At 38.0% G+C, this 24,962-nt stretch overlaps 1 protein-coding gene and 1 long non-coding RNA gene across 2 annotated transcripts; one reads left to right on the top strand and one right to left on the bottom strand.

The window, feature by feature from the left end:
• Positions 1–1,463: 1,463 nt before the first annotated feature.
• LOC104244029 (uncharacterized) lies at positions 1,464–5,491 on the bottom strand. Its single transcript, XR_715348.2, has 5 exons — positions 5,184–5,491; positions 4,803–5,040; positions 4,537–4,590; positions 4,370–4,421; positions 1,464–1,802 (listed from the first exon to the last, which is right to left on the bottom strand). It is a non-coding gene; the product is annotated as an uncharacterized lncRNA (long non-coding RNA).
• Positions 5,492–7,524: 2,033 nt separating this feature from the next.
• LOC104244028 (casein kinase II subunit alpha-2) lies at positions 7,525–24,691 on the top strand. Its single transcript, XM_009799328.2, has 10 exons — positions 7,525–7,883; positions 8,921–9,050; positions 9,699–9,893; positions 10,547–10,704; positions 21,619–21,709; positions 21,903–21,968; positions 22,152–22,234; positions 22,447–22,510; positions 22,872–22,940; positions 24,409–24,691. The coding sequence occupies exons 1-10, from the start codon at positions 7,798–7,800 to the stop codon at positions 24,466–24,468; spliced, it is 1,002 nt and encodes a 333-aa protein (XP_009797630.1). The 5' UTR covers positions 7,525–7,797; the 3' UTR covers positions 24,469–24,691.
• Positions 24,692–24,962: the final 271 nt, after the last annotated feature.

Raw genomic sequence — 24,962 nt, 5'->3', positions numbered from 1 at the left:
CAAAACTCATTCCGATCACGCTCATAAGTCACAAATCTCCTCCCGAAGCTAACCGAACCATCGGAACTCACATTTGAGCCCTCTAACACATAAGTCAACATGCGGTTGACTTTTCTAACTTAAGCCTTCTTAAAAGAGACCAAGTGTCTCAAACTTCACCAAACTCATTCCGGACTCAATCTGAAACCACAAAAACACGAATAACAAAGCATAAAGAAGCTAAAATGGGGGAAACGGAGCGGTAAATCATGAGACGACCGGTCGGGTCGTCACATTTTCTAATTACCAGACCAAACCAATTGTATCGGATTATTAAACTAAAGACCAAACCAAACTAATAAAAGTCGGATTTTTCAGTCTCGGGTTTTCTCGGGTTTTTCGATTTTTCCGGATTTTTTTCTTCATAAAGTCTTCATAGCACAAAACATAGAAGTTGTGCTCAAAATATTTCTTTAATCCTAGTAAGACAAAACTATATAAGCTATTGTTCAATAAAATAACATAAATATAAGATGAGTTATGACATTGTACTAAAATATTAAACAATAAAGATAATAAAATCGCATAAAATAAATATTATTAATACGACATAATGAAAATAAACATAATTTAAAATTACTAATAAGTTATTAAAATAAGTATGACTAATAAGTACTATTATTTATATGACTAAACATTAAACAAAAATAAGTTATGCATTTTATCTAAATCATGAATAAGCTAAAAAAGATATCCAATACTATTTTCATTTGTAGTACAATTGATTTGATTGTCTTTTATTAGTATTAGTATTGATTTGATTTTGGTTTAGGATTTATTTGAGTTACTAACATTTATGGACTATAAAACTTATTGGAGCAACCAAAAATTATTAGTCAAACTTGATATAATACGTTAAAAGATAAAACTTTGAAAAAATTTAAGAAATATTTATAAACTACACTACCGTAAATATTTTTATGTATTAAATATATTTAAAACTTTTATAAATATAATGTCGGGTTGGTTTGGTTTCGGTTTAGCTTATTTTAGTTAAAACCAAACCAAACCAAATATGGTCGGATTTTTTTTCCAATACCAAACCAAATCATAGCCGAATTTTTTTCTCAGTTTGACTCGGATTATCGGATTGATACGGTTTATTGGGTTTATTTGTACACCCCTAATCAAAAGTATCACAATATCACATATTTTAGATATGCTTGGACCTTTGATATTCTGTACATAGTATGGCTGCCACCAATTTTATAGATAATGGAGCAGGGATTTATTTACAAGTAATTTTATTTGACAGCGTATTGTGATTTCCAACAACACTTCAGCCTTTTGTTCAAAGAAGAAGCATATAGTCTAGTTTTCTAAAATCTTATGGCCAATCAAAGTGGAAGAAACGTGACTTTTTCATCCCTATATCTGGATATGGTTCAAGAGACTGGTACTCAGCACCTCACCAAACACAATAGGAAGACAAATATATACAAATTTATATAGTGAAAGTGCATTTTTTAGTTTCGCTTAAAATTCAGTTCTAATAAAAGTTCGATGTAAACAGAGTATACAGTTCCTTAGCCATATTAGACCTTTAAGTTGGTATCTGATATTGGTGAAGAGCTAATATCTTGTGCAATTGCAACCTTAAAATCTTCAAGCGTCCAGGTGGATGTCAGTCATATTTGAAAGCAGAGACATCTCAGCAAAAATATTAGGTTCTGGCCAAAGCATTGCAATGGTTAAATATAAAAAGTAATGCTTACATCAGCCATCCTAACTGCATCTCTAATGTGTGACATGTCATCAAGATACTGCAGCAAGATAACCAAAATAGGATATTATATGAAGCATTGTCCATGCATTTGAGTTGCCATTAAGTCCCAAAATTACAAGCAGGGTGATGTCATGAAATTTTTGCCATGATACATCATTTCTCTATTTGTTCAAAGTAGGACATCTAAAATATCACAAGGCAGTTGACTTGATCAATGTGACTTGATCGCATTAATCAGGTTGAATTTGAAGGCAAGATGAAGCACTACAATTAGGATAAAATCAAAAAATATTGGACGGTATCTCTGTGAACAAGAATCAATTCTGACGTTAATAGTAATATAAACTTTAAGTATAGAAGTCGGCATCTTTATCTCAGAAGAAAAAAAGGATGTCAACATCTGACTATATTTCGAAAGTGCATCTAAGAAAATATGACCAAATCCAATCATTGAAGAAGAGTGGGAATATGATCATTACTATACTGAGGATACCGACATGTACCTCTTTCATCAAGCAAAAAGGTAAATACTGATAACATTGATCATTATATTGAATTCTTTTAGGAAGAGGCAGAAAATAAAAGAAAATATCTTTTAGTTAGTAAAAGTGTTTAGCCAAAGACCAAAAGAGGCTTGAGTTTAGGAACTTGGTTTCAAGTAAAATTTCTGTAGTGGGAAGTAGTTATTAGTTTCCTCCAAATCCCAAGGAAATATGGCCTCCATACAAATGAGTGAATGCAAAGTAAAAGCAATAACCATGAGAGATAATAAATTCATCTAGTAGGTTCACCTTTTTCCCCTGTCTTATTGCGTCATATAGAGTAGGAAATGAAATATCTAATCATTCATCAGGTACATTAGAAAATCTAGAACCGAAGGCTATTTCCTGTAAGGTAGCTGATGACTATTTAAGTATTCCTAAAATTTAGCTAATAAAGGATTTCCAACTCAAGTTCACAACAATCATTCGTAGAATTTAAGAGCACTAACATATTCATAAAGGCATAACTGAGTAACAGTCCTAAAATACAAATTGTTAAGAAACAGTAGGTGGTCCTACTGCTTTAGCCTGTAAAAACTAAATTAAGCAACAATAGACCACAATTAATGAAACATAAACGAATTAAGTAAGAATACGTGAGCTTCACATATTAACTGGTTCAGCTTCCCACGGTATATGAGTTAGGTGTTATAACTTACAAACATGTCGTGTATCATTGTAATTTGAGCTTAAGAAAATAGTGAACTTGTATTATCCTCTATTCTTAGGGTGATGTTTTTACTAAACAAAGTAAAAAATGCAATACTTCTAAAAGTAGCACATTAGGATATTTTTCTTTGTCATGCAGGATTTTTGCTTCGTCCAGTCAAAGAAGAAGAGTTACACTAAGGTTACCATTGAAATAATAATGGTACATCTTCCATCACCAAAAGTATCATAAGGTGACATGTTTCAGGCATGCTTGGCCTTTTAATAGTCTGTACATAGTATGACTATTACCAATTTTATAGATAATGGAGCAGGGATTGATTTACAAGCAATTTTATTTGGTAATGTATTGTGAATTTCAACATGTACAACACTTCAACTTTTTATTCTATGAAAAAGCATATAGTCTAGCTTTCTAAAATCTTATGGAAGAGAAAAGTGGATGAAGCATGATCTTTTCATCCCTATATCCAGATACAATTCAAGAAATTAAATTTTGTTCTCCTTTACATAGAGAGTTGTTTCTATTCTTAAATGTATTATGAGTTATTAAAAGTCAAGGATATGATTATTATCCCTTTTTTTTCTTAAAAGGTAGGGTGGGAAGATGATTAAAGGAGGCAACTTAGACTGCAGGTGTAGATTGAGTAGAAGGAAGTTTTAACTTTCAACACAACTCCCCGCACAATATGAAGGTTTATTTCCTGCATTCAATTTTTCACATGCTCAATTGAACGAAAGAAAATCCTCATCAAAATGTTGCAAAAACTCTCTAAAATAAATTCATTGAATACCATATTATATTAAGTTCCTGGAACACTTTATCTCATGAATATCCGTTCTTCTTCATTCCCTTCAAACTGAACCCTTGGTATTTAAAATAATACATCTTTGATGGATATTAAGATTCAATATCAGGCTAGTCTGAACAAAAAACCTAATACCTATGCAGAACAGGTAATTTAATAATTGTTTTCAACATTTACTTACAATGTGACTAAAAGGCAGTATCATTATAAGCATGAGTATGATCCCAAATTACTTGACATGCAGGGAAAAAAGGCTCTTATTTAGTGTCACATTAGATGAAAAAATAATGTCAAGAACCATACTAACAGAGTGTCGCTCAAGAAAACAAAAACTATTGAAGTCTAACTTAGGTACAGAAATATCCATCAGATAGAAATAGTAGTAGTTTATCTACATTGTTTTCTTACAACATCGTAGGGAGCATATGAATTATGACTTCAATGTATATCAGACAACATTGACGTGGTGATTCTAGAATAAAAAGAAGTAAACTCATAACATGAATCAGACTATCCTATCGATATATGGTCATAGGATTCTTGACCGGAAAAATCAACTTAAACATTTTATTAGAAATTATTACCTTGATGAGTTGCTTATATCATGCTTCTAACATCATATGGCAATAGTTGCACCTGCACTCAATGGAAAAGATACTGGAGTGAGTTGTTGATGTTCAATTGCATTCGCTCGCTATTGAACAAGCATGTAGCACAATGAAAAGATTAAACACATTCAGAAGCTACTTACTTGTTCTATCGCCAACTTGAATGACAAAGTATATCCTACCATCTAACAAGGCATCTGAAGATAATGCGTGAAACAGGGCGAATGAATGATGGATCCCTTATGCGAATATAAAAATCGACTAATAAAAAGTAACTATAATATTTATATAGTGTAGTAGTTGGGTTGTTGATAGTTTTTTTCTTTTGATCTCAGGTTCTTCTCTGGGTAGCTACTAGACAGTAAGTTGAAAGGTAACAAAAATACTTAACAAAACATAAGTGCATTACCGATGTCTTGAAATTTTGGTCGCAGAGCCTTTCTCAATTCTCATTGTGTTCGACTGCTAAGGAATTGAATAATGTAGTCAATAAATATATGCATGTGTGAAATTTGTCTACAATAACTTTCAGTAAATTTATTTTTTTAACCGTAAAGATCAACTAAGATGGAGGACAAAGGAGAAGAGGGCAAAATCCCCAAAGAACACCCTAGTGCAACCCTCTCAAATCTCCAAAAAGTTACGACCTGTCAGAGATTGTACTGTGAGGCAATTTGGACAGACGAAAAAATTTGACACCAAATATTAAAAAGACAACATGCGTTTTAGAATTAAGTTAAGAAATGAACCGAAGGCATAAATAATTCTACAACAGCAGAAATTTCTGTACCTTCTAGAGTCTGATGTCGCGGCAAATATCGTATTATCAACGGTCATCTTCTCTAGTCTTGCTTTGAAACCATTAAAATGGAAGTATAGCAGAAGGAATATGAAGTCTAGATGAAGGAGCTCCATTCCATCAAAGAACTTTCGAATACAAAAAAAAAGGAGAACCCAGGAAAAAATTCAATAGCCCACAATATGTCATTTCAATTTCAAACCTAAAGGGAGAAAACAAAGGGGAACAAAGATCCCTAAGCCAGGGTGAATCTAAAAGAGAGACAGAGAGAAGACATAGATGAGTAGACTGAAGAACGCAGCCGACACACACGTGTTGATCAAAAGGGATGTACACCCACAATACTCAGATGCAAATTACCAAAAATAACCCTAAAGCAGGATGATAAATTTCGAAAATAACCTCGAAGCAGGACGACGAAGAGCCCCAACTCCTGCTTCTAAATAGTAGGAATATATCATTTATATTAATTGAAAAATCTATTTATATATAATAGGAGAGGCAAAGAAATGTTATGATGACAAGTAGCATAACAAAAAATTGACACATGTAATTATTTTGGACAATTCTCCAACTTTGTTGGAGTTTCAAATTTATTTAAAAAATGTAAAGGACTCCTTTTTTCAGAATTCAAAATTTCAGAATTTTTTAAATTTAAAAAAAAACTGATTTTACATGGCACATCATAAGAAACCAACTTCTCCTGTAAATCGTTTAATATTCTCCCGCTCTTGCTAATCGGTTCAGTTTCATCCTTGGCAAACCAACTTCTCCTTTACCATCTTCCAAATTTAATTCGTATGAGAGCAACAGATATGATGTGATATGCAAAATAATGATAGGTAGAGAAGTTCTTTCTGTATAGTTTAACTATTATCAATTACTATATAACTATATATATTCTATGTTCTATCTTAGTTTGATCGTCCGTACACAATTCGAACCCAAAAGTGGGCTATAAATTTCTTCATGACTACGCCATTCCATAATCAGAGGCAGCAATGAAAAAATGGAATCCTAATACAGCACCCACTACTACTTGGTTTAATGTGTGAAGGTGTTGTGAAACCCGTAACCATGACTGTAAAATGTAAATTAAGCAACAAAACTTGTGTTTTTTTCTGACCAATCTTAGATTGAATAGTCATATACAGAAAAATCACTAAGGTGCAATTCGATTCACACTTACAAAGTAGGAGCCCATTGCAAAGATAAGGGCACTAATGACTGCAGTGGAAACAACTCTTATATTTCTGGGGTTTCGTCTACTTCTGACAGTAATTATATATAAATAGATCATTGTTGACTATAGAAGAGCTTTGCATGTCAGGTACTTTTTATTTTATTTTTATGTTGTATAATATTAGTCTGCGATAAGTTTATATGAGTAACATGATTAGTGAAGATTTATATAGCGTAATCCAAATTATTTGGGACCAGGGCTTAGTTATTGTTGTTGTTATTGGAGTATATAAGCATTCAGTTGAGCAGTTTTTGTTTGTTGGATTAATTTGATATGCTTCACATGAATATTGGTCTAATGAAGTTAATGGCAAATATGTTGCAGCCACACACTGTAAATTTAAAGTTAAAGTCAGTAGATTTTTATTATCTTATCATATGTTCCTTAATTAATTATATATGCTATGTATATGAAGGTAACATCTATCTATCTGCAAGTGTGGTGTCATGAAATGGAGAGAGTGAGTTTGTTGCAGGGACGAAAGCTTCCATTATGGTTCTTCCTAAAGATGCATTTGGGAATAATATCTCTTCAGCAAGCTAAGTGAAGGACTGAACTCTTACAATTTTACATTGTCTGTATCAACTTTCAATGGTTCCAATGCAACTATGCTCAATTTCACCAATAACGAATGTGATATAAATGGTTATCTCGAAATAAAGTTTGTTGTAGCTACAGTTGGAAGTTTTTTACTTCACGTATGAGGAGAAAGACATGTAGTAGTTTACTATAAACTTATTTAGGTTGGTTAATAATTAGTTACTCTTTTTTAAATTGAATTTAAAATAATTAAATATCTATATATTTTTAAGAAATTTTTTATAAAAAATGAGAAATATTTTATTAAATAACTTCAATATAGAGATATATAAAAGGATAAGAATAATTTATTTTTGAGATGAGAAAGTTTTTTAATAATAATTTATATGGCCATGCTATATAGATAGTTCACGTAACTAAAAATATTATAATAGATAAAAATAAAGACAAAACATAAATAACAATTTTATGAGATTGGTATTCTGTCAAATTATTTGGGCATCGGGGTCTAACACACTAGAATAGAACAATAGCCACTTGGCACCGACCATATAAATTAGCAAGATATTTCTGTAGGGAGTGAAGGGTCCCCATACATACAGAACACAGCAAAAGGGCTTATTCAATTCAATCTATTGCTTTTCTTAAAATGTTGAGTGCGTTGTGCCAGTAAAGTAGTAGTGTTACTGGCGGTGGCGTCGTACAGAAGCTGGCCCCAATTCCTCCTCTAGCCTGCGCTTTCTTCGTTGCCCGGCACTACGGCCCGTTCCGAAATCCGACACCTCACTCAACAATTCTCAGTCTCTGATTTCGGATAAAGCCATGTCTAAAGCTCGAGTATACACCGATATCAATGTGCTTCGCCCTAGGGAATATTGGGATTACGAATCCCTTACTGTTCAATGGGGGTAAAATTTTTCCTTACCTAACCCTAATTGCCTCTGATTTTGTTCCTTTTTTTATTTGGGTTTGTGTACTTATTGATACTATAAGCTGTTTGCTAATTTTTAGATTGTGAAGTTTCGTAATAACATCCACTTCCAGCATCCAAGATTTTTTTTTTTTTTTGTCTGTTTGAGAAGTGGGCAAAAATTTAACAAAATAACATAGATACTGAACACCTAATTCTCTTTCAGATTAGACATACTGAACACCTAATTGTCTGTTTGAGAAGTGGGCAAAAATATAATATATATATAATATTCCCCTCGAGGCATACCCGAATCTCATTTTTTCCGTTATGTCTAATCTGAAAGGGAATTAGGTGTTCAGTATCTATGTTATTTTGTTAAATTTTTGCTATCTCGAACAGAAAAACCTATTGAAAGCTTTTCATGTTGCACATTAGAAAATATCAACTGGGTTAATGCAAAATTTCTGCCGAGACTTGTTGAGCTGAGATAAATGCTCTATCTTATATGCCTTGTTGCACTTCGAGTCTTTCTATGTAATTTTTACTTCTTTATTAGCTTTCACATGAAACAATTGAAGGAAAAATTTAAATACAGAATTACCAATTTGCTGAGATTAAAGATTAGTAGTGTGATTAGGTATGTTTGTGTAAGTCTAGGAACAAGAGTGAGACTTAGAAATCTGAAGTTGTGTTAAAAGATAATTATTGAGTATTGGAATGGAAGGCCTCAATTGGAGCGCTTAACTATAACAATTTCATTTAGCTGACCTCAATTAGTTTGTTTTTGTTGTTACTGTATGTTCTGCTACATTTGTAATCTGAGAGCATTTTGTTTGATGAGAAATGGCTATGACCTTGTCTTGCTTAAGTGAGAGCATATAAATTTTTAATTTTGGCTCTAGACTGCCTGGGCCCTTGGGTCAATGATTGATCATCTTTCACGAGATTTGGTTTCACATTTGATTACTCAACTTTAATGCACCAGCTAGATTGTATTATCCTCATCAGCGTCTGTCATATTTATTGTTCCAGCGATCAGGATGACTATGAGGTTGTTCGGAAAGTTGGGAGAGGAAAATACAGTGAAGTTTTTGAAGGTATAAATGTTAACAGCAATGAGAAGTGCATAATCAAGATCCTGAAACCTGTTAAGAAGAAAAAGGTATGGCATTTATTTTTGAACTTAGGTAACACGTACTGCATGGACGTGGTGGCCACACATTTTTTTTTTTGGTTTAATATTTTTTTTCGTTTTCTGCTTCAAAAGGAAAAAAAAATTAGAGTTTTGCTAGAAGAGCTCTTATATACTGCAATACTTGTTTTTGCCTGACTTAATCTATAGAGAATCATCAACATTGACAGCCTTAACAGAAAAATCTGTATTCAACTCATCAAAATGTTTACACTCAATTATTCTTATATAAAAAAGGTCTACTCTCAATTATTTGCTCATTTGTGGATGGGTGTCTACAGAGAAATAAGTCACGTCTCTTTTCTGAAACTCTGGAAGAAATGGTCCGTTCTGTTCATACAAATAGAGAATGTCTAAATTGGTTACTTCCTGACATATATAGTGTGTGGAAAAGTTAGCCCGTGTCAACAATATTTACTGCATCAAATAGGTTATCTCTTGATTGTGTTTCTCTGTCAGTCTGGTAGTACTATATATCCTCTGTTCATATATATTTTTTGACTCCTCTCCTTTCTCTTAAATTTTCAATTAGTAGTTTAGTCTGGAATTGCTTGCTTGGAGAAAAACAAAAATGAATGTGCATGCTTTTAAATTGACATTAGTGGTGTTTGTGTATAGATCAAAAGAGAAATAAAGATATTGCAAAACCTCTGTGGTGGACCAAACATTGTCAAACTCCTTGATATTGTCAGAGATCAGCATTCAAAAACTCCAAGCTTGATTTTTGAGTACGTGAACAGCACTGATTTCAAAGTTTTGTACCCAACGCTAACGGATTATGACATACGGTACTACATATATGAGCTTCTCAAGGTAAGAGATAAATCCAGTGGATGGCAGTCACAGTGACTTTACAAGTACATATGCTCTGAGTTGTCTTGTCTTTCTTTTCTATACTTTCTTCTCTCAGAACTTAAAATAGAGTTGTATGTATGTCTTAACTTTTTATACGTCCAAAAGTTCATCTGCCCCAATACTTCCCTACTGCAGCTTCTTTTTCAAGGTTTTTACGAGTATGAGGATTTTGGGAGTCCCCCAATTTTCTTATGCACACTCCTTCTGAATTCGGAAGCACTTTCCAGATATTGAGTGGGTGCATCCTCATATACTTTCGATCAAATCTGAGTTCAAATTCAATTCATAACTCCTAAATCTTAGGCTTATCTCAAGTGAAAATTTTGGAATCCAAAGTGTTGGTGCCATTAAAGTGCACTAATTTGGATTCAACCGACACCTATATATTCAGATAATTGGAAGTCTGTCGAAAGAGTCTCATAATCTTGGGTTAGTGGAAATGACTAAGATTGAAAACTTGTTTTAGTACACCTTATCCTGCATGCTAGTGTAGACGAATTTCAAATACAGCTTATTAATTGACTGTTTGGGACCTATTCTTTATGTACATTGCTAGACATACTTACCAATTATGGAGGTGGTGGGGAACTAAACTTCTTATCAACCTGCAGGCACTAGATTATTGTCATTCACAGGGAATAATGCATAGAGATGTCAAGCCCCATAATGTTATGATAGACCATGAACTGCGGAAGCTTCGCTTGATAGATTGGGGTCTTGCTGAATTTTACCATCCAGGGAAAGAATATAATGTCCGTGTTGCTTCAAGGTAAGAGATCTGCTGACAGTATGGGTGGACCTGGTATAGTTGCTTTGCCAGCAACAGTTTACTATATATAGCTTCGCTATTTGCAGATCCATTATGTACTTTCAAATTGTTCTCTGGACAAGCCATGAGTTTTTAGTCAGAAAGCAAGTGATTTTACCATATCCCTTTTTAAGTTAGAAGGAATGGTATTTCAGGTCCACACTGTGTCAAAGTGTTGTATACCTAACTTTTACTTTTGGACTTGATATTATTTTCTAGTTCCTTGTCAAAAACTATGTGAAGACTCTTTTAAAGGAATCTCAGTCACTTAGTGTCACGACCCTAAAACCGACCCGGTCGTGATGGCGCCTATCGTGAAACTAGGCCAACCGACACAACTCCCAAATTAACCATTTAATCAATATAAATCATTTTTTTAAACCTTGAATTAGTCAGATATCCCATAATGTAAGACCAATGAACAGTGCAGAATAAATATACAAGCCCGACATCGGAGTGTCACAAGTCACGAGCATCTACTAAGGTCTGAATACAACGAAGAGTCTAAAAATGTACTAAATACAATCTAAGGAAGACAAGAGGGGGAAAAGCAGTGTTGCGAACGTCGGACAGCTACCTTGCTAACTCCGGTGACTCTGCCACTGAGCAATCAACACCCGCTACCGGGTTCAGAAATACCTAAATCTGCACACAAGGTGCAGGGAGTAATGTGAGTACGCCAACTCAGTAAGTAATAAAAGTAAATGAACGCTGAGCAGTAAGAAAACACGTAAACCAAGTCATAACACTACAACAAATGTAGGTTATTTCCAAAGCAGTACACAAATCATTTACTTCGTAAATCAAGCTCAGTTTCAGTAAAAACCTTTTAAAACAACTTTCAATAATTTCAAACGAGTGATAAAGCAGTGAGTGTAATTGATAGAAAACATAAACAACCCCTCGGGCAAAACATGTATCATAAATCGCCCCTCGGGCATAATATCAACAGGACCAGCCCCTCGGGCTACCTCACAATCACTCGTAATCAGCCCCTCGGGCATAACATGAATCAAGAACCGCCCCTCGGGCAATAATATGAATCAACAACAGCCCCTCGGGCTACATCACATCACTCACACTGGGTACCCGCGCTCATTGGGGGTGTACAGACTCCGGGAGGGGCCCCTTATGGCCCAAGCGCAATAACAAGCCATCTCGTGGCATAATCAATATATAACTCACTCAGGGTACTCGCGCTCACTGGGGGTGTACAGACTCCGGGAGGGGCCTCTTACGGCCCAAGCACAATATCAAGCCATCTCGTGACATAATCAAACAGGCTCTCGGCCTCATATCAAGCCACCTCGTGGCGTAACAAATCCGGCCCTCGGCCTCATAATCATAAATTAGTACCACTGCTGCGGCGCACAGCCCGATCCCATAATATCTTCACAACACAGGCCTTCGGTCTCACTCAGTCAGAAACCTCTCAAGCCACTCGGGCTAACAGTAAAACATGGCGTTCAGCCCAAAATATCATTTATAGTATCAAATTGAGTAAGGCTGCGTTATGAAATCAGTAAAACTAATCATGATTGAGTACAAATATTAAGTCAAAACAGTAACGAATAGTAGTAAAAAGCCGCTAAGGGTCCAAACAGTTGGCACGAGGCCCAAATTTGACATTCAACCCAAAACATAGTAATACTTTCCAAAACACAATAGTATCAAATAGTTTTCAATCAAATACGCGACTTAATAGTCGTACGGGATGGACCAAGTCATAATCCCCAATGGTGCACGACCCCACGCTCGTCATTTAGCGTGTGCGTCACCTCAAAGTAGCACAACGATGTGAAGTCTGGGGTTTCATACCCTCAGGACAGACATTTACAATCATTACTTACCTCAATCCGGTCCAGACTCTAGCCCGCGATGCCTTTGCCTCTCGACTCAGCCTTCGAATGCTCCAAATCTAGCTAAAATCAGATTCAAATCATCAAAATATGCTAAGGGAACAAAGCCCACTCGAAAATATCTAATTTACATCAAAAATCCCGAAATTGCTCAAATCCGGCTCCCGGGCCCACGTCTCGGAATCCGATAAAAATCACATCAATAGAATCCTCTTCCTCTCACGAGTCTACCCATATTTAATTCATTAAAATCCGACCTCTATCGCCCATTCAAATCCCCAAAAGAATTCTCAAACCTTTCTTCCATTTTTTCCCAATTCCCACTCTAATTTCTCAAATTAAATAATGAAATTCAAGACTAAATCATGGAATTAAACCAAATATGAGTGAAGAATACTTACCCCAATAGCTCCACTGAGAATCTCCTTAAAGTTCACCTTCTCCAGAGCTCTCTAATGAAATTTCGAAATTATGGACCGAACCCTCGATTTTAAAAATATGAACTGACTGCCCAGGTATTCTTCATCGTGAACACGACATCACCCTCGCGTTCGCGAAGCTCAAAGCTTCATTGACCAAATTCGCTCCTTCGCAAACGCGAGGGCCCACACGCGAACGCGATGACCACACGGCTCGACCCTACGCGAACGCGGAACACCAATCGCGAACGCGTTGCCTTAAACTCATACACCTTCGCGAACGAGGGACCTACATCGCGAACACGAAGAACAACTTGACTGCCCCTCTCATTAACCCTTCGCGAACGCGAAGAAGGATTTCTCTACAACAAAATACCAGAAAATCTGCCAAGTCCAAAGTCCAAAAATTGATCCGTTAACCACCCGAAACACATCCGAGGCCCTCGGGACATCAACCAAATATGCCAACATGTCCCATAACATCACTCAAACTTGCTCCAACCTTCGGAATGCTCAAAACAACATTAAAACACAAAATTTGCATCGGATTTAAGCCTAAGAATTCCAAAAACTTCCAAATTCCGCTTTCGATCAAAAAGTCTATCAAACCTCGTCTGAATGACTTGAAATTTTGCACACACGTCACAAATGACACAACGGACCTATTCCAACTTTCGGAATTCCATTCCGACCCCTATATCAAAATCTCACTTATCAACCGGAAAACGCCAAAATTCCAATTTTGCCAATTCAAGTCTAATCTTCCACGGACCTCCAAAATACATTTCGATCATGCTGCTAAGTTTCAAATCACCTAACAGAGCTAACCAAATCATAAAAATTCAAATCTGAGATCATATACTAATAAGTCAAAAACTTGGTCAAACCTTTCAAATTTTAAGCTTCAAACTGAGAATTGTTCTTCCAAATATATTCTGATTACCTTGAAAATCAAAACCGACGATTTGCATATGTCATAATACATCACACGGGGCTAGCCATGCCCGAGAACTGGCGAACGAAGTGCAAAAGCTCAAAACGACCGGTCGGGTCGTTACGTCCTCCCCCACTTAAACATACGCTCGTCCTCGAACGTGCCCGGAACAACAAAATCATCAAATCGCTGTGAAACTTTACCATGCACATACCCGGGTGATCCCACGTCACCCTATCTCATATAGGTCCGATAACGCAAGGCAACTGAAATTTCACAATCCAACCTAGCCCATAAACCTTAGAACCACATTTCCACTTCTGAAACCATCTACAAGATTAGGATCTCACATCCATACTCTGGATAAGCCCGAACCAGCTATAATAACCCATACCTGCGACCCCAGGTGCAATTACATGACATACTACATAACTCAAACACTTGTAGCGATAACTTCTAATCACAACAGTTGCTCAAAACATCCGAATTTCGATAATAAGCCTTTTATCAAATAAAGCCTCATTCCAACACTTCTGTATACTGCAACTGATGAATGAAACACGTAGAAAGTCATAGCCATTCCTAAGATCAACCATTCATGAAGCCATTTCTCCTTTGGCAAGGACCATAGCAAATTTCTGAGCCGAACCTCGATATTAACCTTCCAACATGCTGAAATCGAATCCGTTTGTATTCATTATAGATCCCAACGATCTCATCTAATCCAACACAACTACTCTAGTGACATGACACATCAATACAAACTAAACCCACAACTCGTGCAATCCGCGCACCAATAAGCGACAATCCGAACATACTCAAATCATGAAAATGACTCAAATGAAAGAGCTGTACCGCAGGCTCACCAGTACCACCGCAACAAAATGCTGGGAACCGGTCACACATCGTAGAAACAGAGCACACGAATCCAATCCGAATGGTCATACCTCCACATAACTTCGCTGCAATGCGCGACCCTATCCAAACACTTGTCCACATGAAACACCTCAAGTCACTATGCTCAAAATCGACAACCACGAGCAATTCGCTGTCTAGAACCAAAGCAAATCATCATAGCCACTGCGAAGCAATTGACATAACATTACACAACCCTGAAAGGACACAACCGATACGCCATCCACCAAGCAATACTCAATACTCCTCCCGCTCGAATTCCTCTGAGAGACCCCAATAAAACCGCACCACAAGTGCCTCTAACCAACAAATCCCAACGCCTCGCTACACGGAAAGGTAACTCATAGATCTCCCCAGATCACTAATAAGCTCAATAACAATTGAATCAACACATCCCTCAACAATGCAACACAGAGTCAACCAAGCCGACTCGATGTAGAACACACATCCATATTGGCTTGCCAATGAACCCCTTATCAAGGAGTTCCTGAAGCTGCTCCTTCAATTCCTTTAACTCCGCCGGTGCCATACGATACGGTGCCCGACACCAAACTAATACCAAAATCAACAACCCTGCCCGGTGACATGCCGGCAGCAGGACACATTCGGAAAATCCCTCATCACAGGAACTAAAACAATGGTAGGAGTCTCTGCACTAACATCCATCACGAAGGCCAAATAAGAAAACAACCCTTCCCAGCCATCCCTTGGGTCTTCGAAAATGAAACCTCCTTATTGAAAGCATAATCCGTCAAACCTCGCCACTCAATCCGTGGCATCCTGGGCATAGCCAACGCCGCCGTCTTAGCGTAACAGTCCAGAATAGCACAACACGGAAAACAACCGGTCCATACCCAATACCACACCAAAATCTAGCATACTAAGCAACAAGGATCCACTCGGGTCTCCAAACCCCCAATAGTTACCACGCAAGATCGATATACGCGGTCCACAACCACGACCTAACCTGTTCATGAGAACTCCCAGTCTCCAAATCCATACAGCACGCGAATCACCATATCCGATCTCAACTCCACCGTCCGAATATACGACACCTCTAATACCCAATCATCCCACGAGAGGTACTCCTATAATTCTTCTGTGCCACCAAGCAAACTCGAATATTAGCAGTCGATCCAACGAGAGAGTGCTGCAATACTAATGAAGTATCATCAACTTAATCGCAATGCCCTTTTCTGAAACGTATACCCCCATCAAGCCACACCAATTAGTAATATCATTTCCCTAATTATCTGAAGCTGCCCGAGCCGCCTAAGAATTTGTGACCTTCCTTTCAAATTTGAACCGTGACCTTACACATGCAAATTTCACTCCTACACAACATACCGCATATACCATACCATCCTACGGTAAACATGAGAACTTCATATCCATTCCGAGCCACAAGCAACTATATACTGAACTAGCCAAGAACTTTCCATTGATCCTATCTAGAAGAAAAATCACTACACATCCCATGCTCCTCACGCTCGTAGAAAATACGCATCTCTAACCGTGGTAGAAACCATCAAGAACTCTCTGAATTCCATTTGCACCAAACTAAACTGTCAGGATTGAATCCTTCTAACTCAGCCAAGTTACGCAGGCCACTAAAACCCAAGAGCATTGCCGCGAAACACCTGTAGAAACTCATTACCTCGTAAACATCCAAAGGATTAATCATATCCTTAACATGCTGATCCGGCCTACTATCAAGCTATCCCATCTATCCAAATTCCTTCTAATTTACCTTCAACTTGATACTTCTTTTTTGCTATAACACCACAATTCCTCAACCTAGACTCACCACACGAGACCCAAGCATAAAACCACACCGTCTAAGGCTCATAAGCCGCTGAATACTCTCTTAAATATTTCCAAAAGTACCATATGCAAAATACCTACCATGAAGGGACTTTCTGCGAATCCAAAGTTGTTACCTTTACCTTCCTGATACTGATATATAGAATCCCATAATTGGAATAGAAATGCCACAAGTCTTGACACCTTCCAATGCAAACCTCAGTTTCTAGCCAACATACAACCTGAAAATCTCCAATTATTACATGTAAAATCTTGAACCCACTAGAACCATTCTCGAGAGTCATCCTTTCTACTCAAACCGCAATTAGACCGATCAGATGGACCAGATGACCCGTGCTCCATTAGCACTCCGACACCGCAGAACGTAATCTCACCTTAATACAACAAGCAACTTCCTGTTTTATGCACTGTACACCCTTTACTCATAACAACTCAAGTCATTCTGTGATTCTTATATACCCATAAAGCATAACATAACCTTTATTGAAATTTCCTTTACTCGAGCCATCCTCGGTCTCAACCTCCGTAAGCCATAACTGATTCACCAGTACGCCTCAAACTGGAACCAACATAGCACATAACCGTGCAATCAACTAATCAATAGCAGACTCCCCCACTTGGCTCAAAGCCATAGATCAAAACACACAATAACCCATAATGCATATACTCTATTACTGCCATAATACCATAGTGAATTAAACTCAATCCTTCATAAGCTCGTGAAACACAGACCATCTAGTACTTCAAATCCTCTGCAAATCTCGCGTTCACCCTCGTAACAGTCAAGCCCACTCTCTTAAGTGACCCAAATTTAAATTGCAACACATATATTTTACTGGTAAAGGAGATCTTCCAACAACAACATAAAGGACCACACAACTTCAGAACACTCCGTAGGAGGTAACCCACCTACTTCGCCTCAAACTAACATCTCTTTATACCCTTCCACCGTCATAAACATTACGCAGTCACTTAATCTTCCTGAGTCTGAACTCATCTCACAACGTGAAATCTATTTCACTTCCCAACTAGGCAACATGAAAAGATCCTTCAACACGCCCACAACTCGGGCCATACGTCAACTCACGATGGAAATCAAGCACCGAATAGTTCTTACTACCCCAAGCAGACCCTTCTCATCTCATTCAAATCATATGAACCCATCTCGCAGTCACATCATACTCATCACATAGCAATCCAGTCATCACTCCCAATCGGGACACTATCAGACATACCAATCCAAAAGCACGTGCTCACACATCAATACCTCAGTGCTCAAGCTATAGGCAAAACCCGACCTCAAGTCCTCCAGACTGGCCCAACATCAACACACAGAGATCACGTCTCGCCCTTCGATCAGGGAATCACAAGCCATCGATACATATCTGATACTGAGCGCTCATGCGCACATACGAACGCGTGGAAGAAATTCAAAGAGTTACATTTCAAGCTAAATCAAGGACGCACGATAAGAATTCAAAAATGTGGAGTTTTTCCTAAAGGTTCCGCAGCCTCTCGAGGATAAGTACAGACGTCTCCGCACCGATCTGTGAGACTCTACTAAACCTGCTCATGACTCGTGAGACCTATGTAACCTAGGCTCTGATACCAACTTGTCACGACCCTAAAACAACCCGGTCGTGATGGCGCCTATCGTGAAACTAGGCCCGCCGACATAACTCCCAAATTAACCATTTAATCAATATAAATCATTTTTTTTAAACTTTGAATTAGTCAGATATCTCATAATGTAAGACCAATGAACAGTGCGGAATAAATATACAAGCCCGACATCGGGGTGTCACAAGTCACGAGCATCTACTAAGGTCTGAATACAACGAAGAGTTTAAAAATGTACTAAATACAGTCTAAGGAAGACAAGAGGGGGTAAACCAGTGCTGCGAACGTCGGGCAAACTACCTTGCTAACTCCGGTGACTCTACCATTGAGCAATCAACACCCGCTACCGAGTTCAGAAACACCTAAATCTGCACACAAGGCGCAGGAAGTAATGTGAGTACGCCAACTCAGTAAGTAATAAAAGTAAATGAAAGTTGAGCAGTAAGAAAACACGTAAACCACGTCCGAAGCAGTACACAAATCATTTACTTCGTAAATCTAGCTCAGTTTCAGTAAAAACCTTTTAAAACAACTTTCAATAATTTCAAACGAGTGATAAAGCAGTGAGTGTAATTGATAGAAAACATAAACAGCCCCTCGGGCATAATATCAACAGGACCAGCCCCTCGGGCTACCTCACAATCACTCGTAATCAGCCCCTCGGGCATAACATGAATTAAGAACCGCCCCTCGGGCAACAATATGAATCAACAACAGCCCTTCGGGCTACATCACATCACTCACACTGGGTATCTGCGCTCATTGGGAGTGTACAGACTCCGGGAGGGGCCCCTTACGGCCCAAGCGCAATAACAAACCATCTCGTGGCATAATCAATATATCACTCACTCAGGGTACCCGCGCTCACGGGGGGTGTAAAGACTCCGGGAGGGGCCTCTTACGGCCCAAGCACAATATCAAGCCATCTCGTGGCATAATCAAACAGGCTCTCGACCTCATATCAAGCCACCTCGTGGCGTAACAAATCCGGCCCTCGGCCTCATAATCATAAATCAGTACCACACTGCTCCGGCGCACAGCCCGATCCCATAATATCCTCACAATACAGGCCTTCGGTCTCACTTAGTTAGAAACCTCTTAAGCCAATCGAGCTAACAGTAAAATAGAGCGTTCACCCGAAATATAATTTATAGTATCAAAATTGAGTAAGGCTGAGTTATGAAATCAGTAAAACACAGCATGACTGAGTACAAATATTAAGTCAAAGCAGTAAGGAATAGCAGTAAAAAGCCCCTAAGGGTCCAAACAGTTGGCACGAGGCCCAAATATGACATTCAACCCAAAACATAGTAATACTTTCCAAAACACAATAGTATCAAATAGTTTTCAATCAAATACGCGACTTAATAGTCGTACGGGATGGACCAAGTCATAATCCCCAACGGTGCACGACCCCACGCTCGTCATCTAGCGTGTGCGTCACCTCAAAGTAGCACAACGATGTGAAGTCTGGGGTTTCATATCTTCAGGACAGACATTTACAATCATTACTTACCTCAATCCGGTCCAGACTCTAGCCCCACGATGCCTTTGCCTCTCGACTCGGCCTCCGAATGCTCCAAATCTAGCTAAAATCAGATTCATATCATCAAAATATGCTAAGGGAACAAAGCCCACTCGAAAATATCTAATTTACATCAAAAATCCCGAAATTGCTCAAATCCGGCTCCCGGGCCCATGTCTCGGAATCCGATAAAAATCACATCAGTAGAATCCTCATCCTATCGCGAGTCTATCCATATTTAATTCGTTAAAATCCGATCTCTATCGCCCATTCAAATCCCCAAAAGAATTCTCAAACCTTTCTTCCATTTCCCCCCAATTCCTACTCTAATTTCTCAAATTACATAATGAAATTCAAGACTAAATCATGGAATTACACCAAATATGAGTGAAGAATACTTACCCCAATAGCTCCACTGAAAATCTCCTTAAAGTTCACCTTCTCCCGAGCTCTCTAATGAAATTTCAAAATTATGGACCGAACCCTCGATTTTAAAAATATAAACCGACTACCCAGGTATTCTTCATCGCGAACACGACATCACCCTCGCATTCGCGAAGCTCAAAACTTCACTGACCAAATCACTCCTTCGCGAACGTGGGACCTACATCGCGAACGCGAAGAACAACTTGACTGCCCCTTTCATTAACCCTTCGCGAACGCGAGAACCTCTCGCGAACGCGAAGAAGGATTTCTCTGCAACAAAATACTAGAAAATCTTCCAAGTCTAAAGTCCAAAAATTGATCCGTTAACTACCCGAAACACACCCGAGGCCCTCGGGACCTCAACCAAACATGCACATATCCCATAACATCATTCAAACTTGCTCCAACCTTCGGATTGCTCAAAACAACATTAAATCACCAAATTTGCATTGGATTCAAGCCTAAGAATTCCAAAACTTCCAAATTCTGCTTTCGATTAAAAAGTCTATCAAACCTTGTTCGAATGACCTGAAATTTTGCACACACGTCACAAATGACACAACGGACGTACTCCAACTTCCAGAATTCCATTCCGACCCCTATATCAAAATCTCACTTATCAACCGGAAAACGCCAAAATTTCAATTTCGCCAATTCAAGTCTAAACCTTCCACGGACCTCCAAAATAGATTCCGATCACGCTCCTAAGTTCCAAATCACCTAACGGAGCTAACCAAATCATAAAAATTCAAATCCGAGATCATATACTAACAAGTCAAAACTTGGTCAAACCTTTCAAATTTTAAGCTTCAAACTGTTCTTCCAAATTCATTCCGATTACCCTGAAAATCAAAACCGACGATTTGCATAAGTCATAATACATCACACGGGGCTAGCCATTTCCGAGAACTGGCGAACGAAATGCAAAAGCTCGAAACGACCGGCCGGGTTGTTATACTTAGGTTATACTAGCAGAATTAGGCTGCATCCGTTTTTGTTGAGGCAAGAAGTAACTTTTGTACTGTACCCATTTTGGCCAGTCTCTATCAGCCTTTACAAAGGAACAAAAGCTGCTCCTGCACCATACACAATAAAATAATACGAAAATAATGAAGGGGGTGGTAGGAGAATGTTAGGAATCGTTTCAGGTCACACTAACTCAGCATCTATGGCAAATTGGTTTCATACTGTAAGTCGAGTATTTGCACTTGAAGTCTCTTGACTCTGGTTCGTAAACTTGCATGGAAGTTGGAAAAGTTGGATTTCTGGTTGCTGGTGTGCCTGTGTCCTTGTTTGGTCTATGATTTCAAGGCTATTGCAACAAGTCTGAAGTCTTCTTTTCTTGTGTTTCAGATACTTCAAGGGCCCTGAACTTCTAGTTGACTTGCAAGACTATGACTATTCTTTGGACATGTGGAGCCTTGGCTGCATGTTTGCAGGAATGGTGAGAGATTTTATGATTCATAATATAAGCCATCAGTTGGTTTATAATTTTAGGCTACCAGTTGTGGGGCCTGGGAAGCTGTAAACATCTGAAAGGAGTTGTTAGAAGATTGTATTTGCTTGTTTGAATCATTTTTCTTTTTCCTCCTTTTTCTTTCGTGGCTAACGTATGCCTATTATTCTCTTTTTTGCAGATCTTTCGCAAGGAACCTTTCTTTTATGGTCATGATAATCAGGATCAGCTCGTCAAAATTGCAAAGGTAATGCCTAGTAACTGACCAATGAGTTTATATGCCTTGATTTTGTTCTTTGAATGAGGGGAGGTTGATCAAGTGGAAAAAACCAATACAATAGTTACTTGTAACTAAACAAAAATGTTATATAAAACTATAAAATTAATTTTAGCTGCTTGACATGGGGTTGGTGGATTATTATTGTTATAGGTACTTGGGACAGATGAGTTGAATGCATATTTGCACAAGTATCGATTAGAGCTTGATCCTCAGCTAGAGGCTATGGTTGGGAGGTATGCTTCTTGCTTTCCTTCACCTGTTGTTAGCACTTTTATCAATGAAATAAAACTAGGCTAAAGTAATTACTAAACAACTAAGAGCTGTGACAACATAGGGTTGCTAAGTTCATCTCAATAGCTAGCTTTATCAGAATTGTGACCCCTCTGATTTATAGTCAAAATTCTTAGCTATTGAAGATGAATACAATCCTCTTTTTCCCGTGCAGACACAGTAGGAAGCCATGGTCCAAATTTATTAATGCAGACAATCAGCATCTAGTGTCACCAGAGGTATTGCTCTCTCTCTCTCTCTATAGATACACACACACACAGAGAGAATCCGTCCCAATTTTATGACAGTCTATCCAAACATTGTCACCTTTCTATATTTCGTAATAATTTAACTTTAAACTTCCTATTTTATCATTAATGAAATGGTTTATAGCCACACAGTTCTCTATGGCTTGTTTTAGACCATAAGTTTCAAAAGTCTTTCGTTTTTCTTTAACTATCTGTCCAGTTAAACTATATATATAGCTATGGTAAGTTTGTCTAATAAGATGAAACCAACGACAGGGATGACAGCTACGCCTAAGCAGCTATATGAGTCTTCACTATCCATTTGACGAATGATTTTGATCTTTAATTGCAGGCTATAGATTTTCTTGACAAGCTTCTTCGTTATGATCATCAGTCTAGACTTACTGCAAAAGAAGCAATGGTAATCCTTTTTAATCACTCTTTTGGAGTTCTAAATTCTGGGTTTCATCTTTATTTTTCCTCGGTTCTGTCTTCTATAGCCTTTTCCAGTACAAGACCCCAATTATAACTTCTTATTTTCCAATTATAACTTATTAAAGAAATGCTTCTGGGAACAATATCTTAAACCTATAAAAGGAACAATTTTCAGGACATTTCAAAACATATGTTACTGATACCAAAGTGTAAGGAGTAAAATGAGATCCAAGAAACAGATTAGTGAGGGTAGCAAGGTGATGATTATGAAGTGCATGTCACTCTTTCTTTCTGTTCTTGGCTACATTTTTTCCTTTTTTGTGATAGGGCATCTGTATTTTTGCTTGAATCAATCTTCTCTCTCCCCTCCCGCGGTTTTTTAACAATGAACATTATATATGTATTTGTTTGCTTTGCACAACTAGAGCATCGACGAGGATGTCACACACCGTATAGGGGTGGGGTGGATGAAATGGAGGTTAGCGTCGGGAGTCCTGTGTGACAAGAAAGTGCCACTGTTACTGAAAGGTAAATTTTATAGGGCAGTGGTTAGGCCTGCTATGTTGTATGGGACCGAGTGTTGGCCGGTGAAGATCTCACACATCCAGAGGATGAAAGTTGCAGAGATGAGGATGTTGAGGTGGATGTGCGGGCATACAAGGAAGGATAAGATTAGAAATGAAGATATTCGAGAGAAGGTGGGTGTGGCCCCCATGGAGGACAAGATGCGGGAAGCAAGACTCAGATGGTTCGGGCACATTCAGAGGAGGAACACTGATGCACCAGTGAGAAGGTGTGAACGACTGACGGTGGTGGGTACGAAGAGAGGTAGAGGGAGACCTAAGAAGTATTGGGGAGAGGTGATCAGGCAGGATATGACGCGACTTAGGGTTACTGAGGACATGGCCCTAAACATGGAATTGTGGAGATCGAGCATTAAGGTTGTAGGTTAGGGAAATTGTGATGTCTTTTTTTACAGCGTACTAGAGTGAGACTAGCCAGTTAGGAGTTAGTCTTAAGATGCTATTGATCAACTACTGATGATGGGCTTTATCTGCTGTGTATTAATACCTTACATCTTTCTCGTATTTCCTATATCTCTTATATTGCTGTTACTTTGTTTTTATGGTATTTATGTTATGTTATGGATTTAATGGTATTTTATGTTGTTTTATTATGAGTCTATTGATAGTACTAATATAGTGTCTCTTGTTGCCTCTTTGAGCCGAGGGTTTCCTGGAAACAGCTTCTCTGCCCATCGGGTAGAAGTAAGGTCTGCGTACATATTATTCTCCCCAGACCCCACTTGTGGGATTACACTGGGTTGTTGTTGTTGTTGTTGCACAACTAGAGCATTGTACCCATGTATCTGTGTGTGCAAGTTCTTTAATATTCAACTTTCCATTAGCATCAGGTTGCGTAACCTACTAACTTTTTTCTATGCGCTTTTTTAGGCCCATACATATTTCTTGCAAGTGAGGGCTGCAGAAACTAGCAGGATGAGGACACAGTAGCTTTCTTGTCTTGCTTGCTGTCAATGGGAAGAAAGAAAACTATGGCGTGATGTACCATTTGTATCCTTGTTAAGTTAACATTTGTGGAAACTCGTAGTTGAACTTGAGTATCAACATCTACCGAATTTGGGGAAATACAGAATTTTGTAGTCAGAATTTCCCTTTCCGCGTAGGAATGTTCATTGGTTGGTTTAATACATTCGGTTTTAAGATGTTACACCAATACTGTATTGCGTTTTTTTAACTTGGTTTCGTTTTATGCGATTTGGTGACTTTGGTTCTGTATTATATCAAAATTAGACACAATTACCAAATTTGAAACAAATATGTTTGCAGTCTTGCAACAAATTAAATTTTGGTAACAAATTCACCTATCATGTTTAATATTTAGGAAGTCGCGCAATAACCATTAGCCATCTTTGAGCAGGAGGACCAACAAATACCCATTACTAACAGATACCCATGAATTAAATTAAAACAAATCAGCGTCGAAG

The sequence above is a fragment of the Nicotiana sylvestris genome, chromosome 2 (assembly GCF_000393655.2).
Source record: "Nicotiana sylvestris chromosome 2, ASM39365v2, whole genome shotgun sequence".
NCBI lineage: Eukaryota > Viridiplantae > Streptophyta > Magnoliopsida > Solanales > Solanaceae > Nicotiana > Nicotiana sylvestris.
This window is presented reverse-complemented; position numbering and strand designations above follow the sequence as displayed.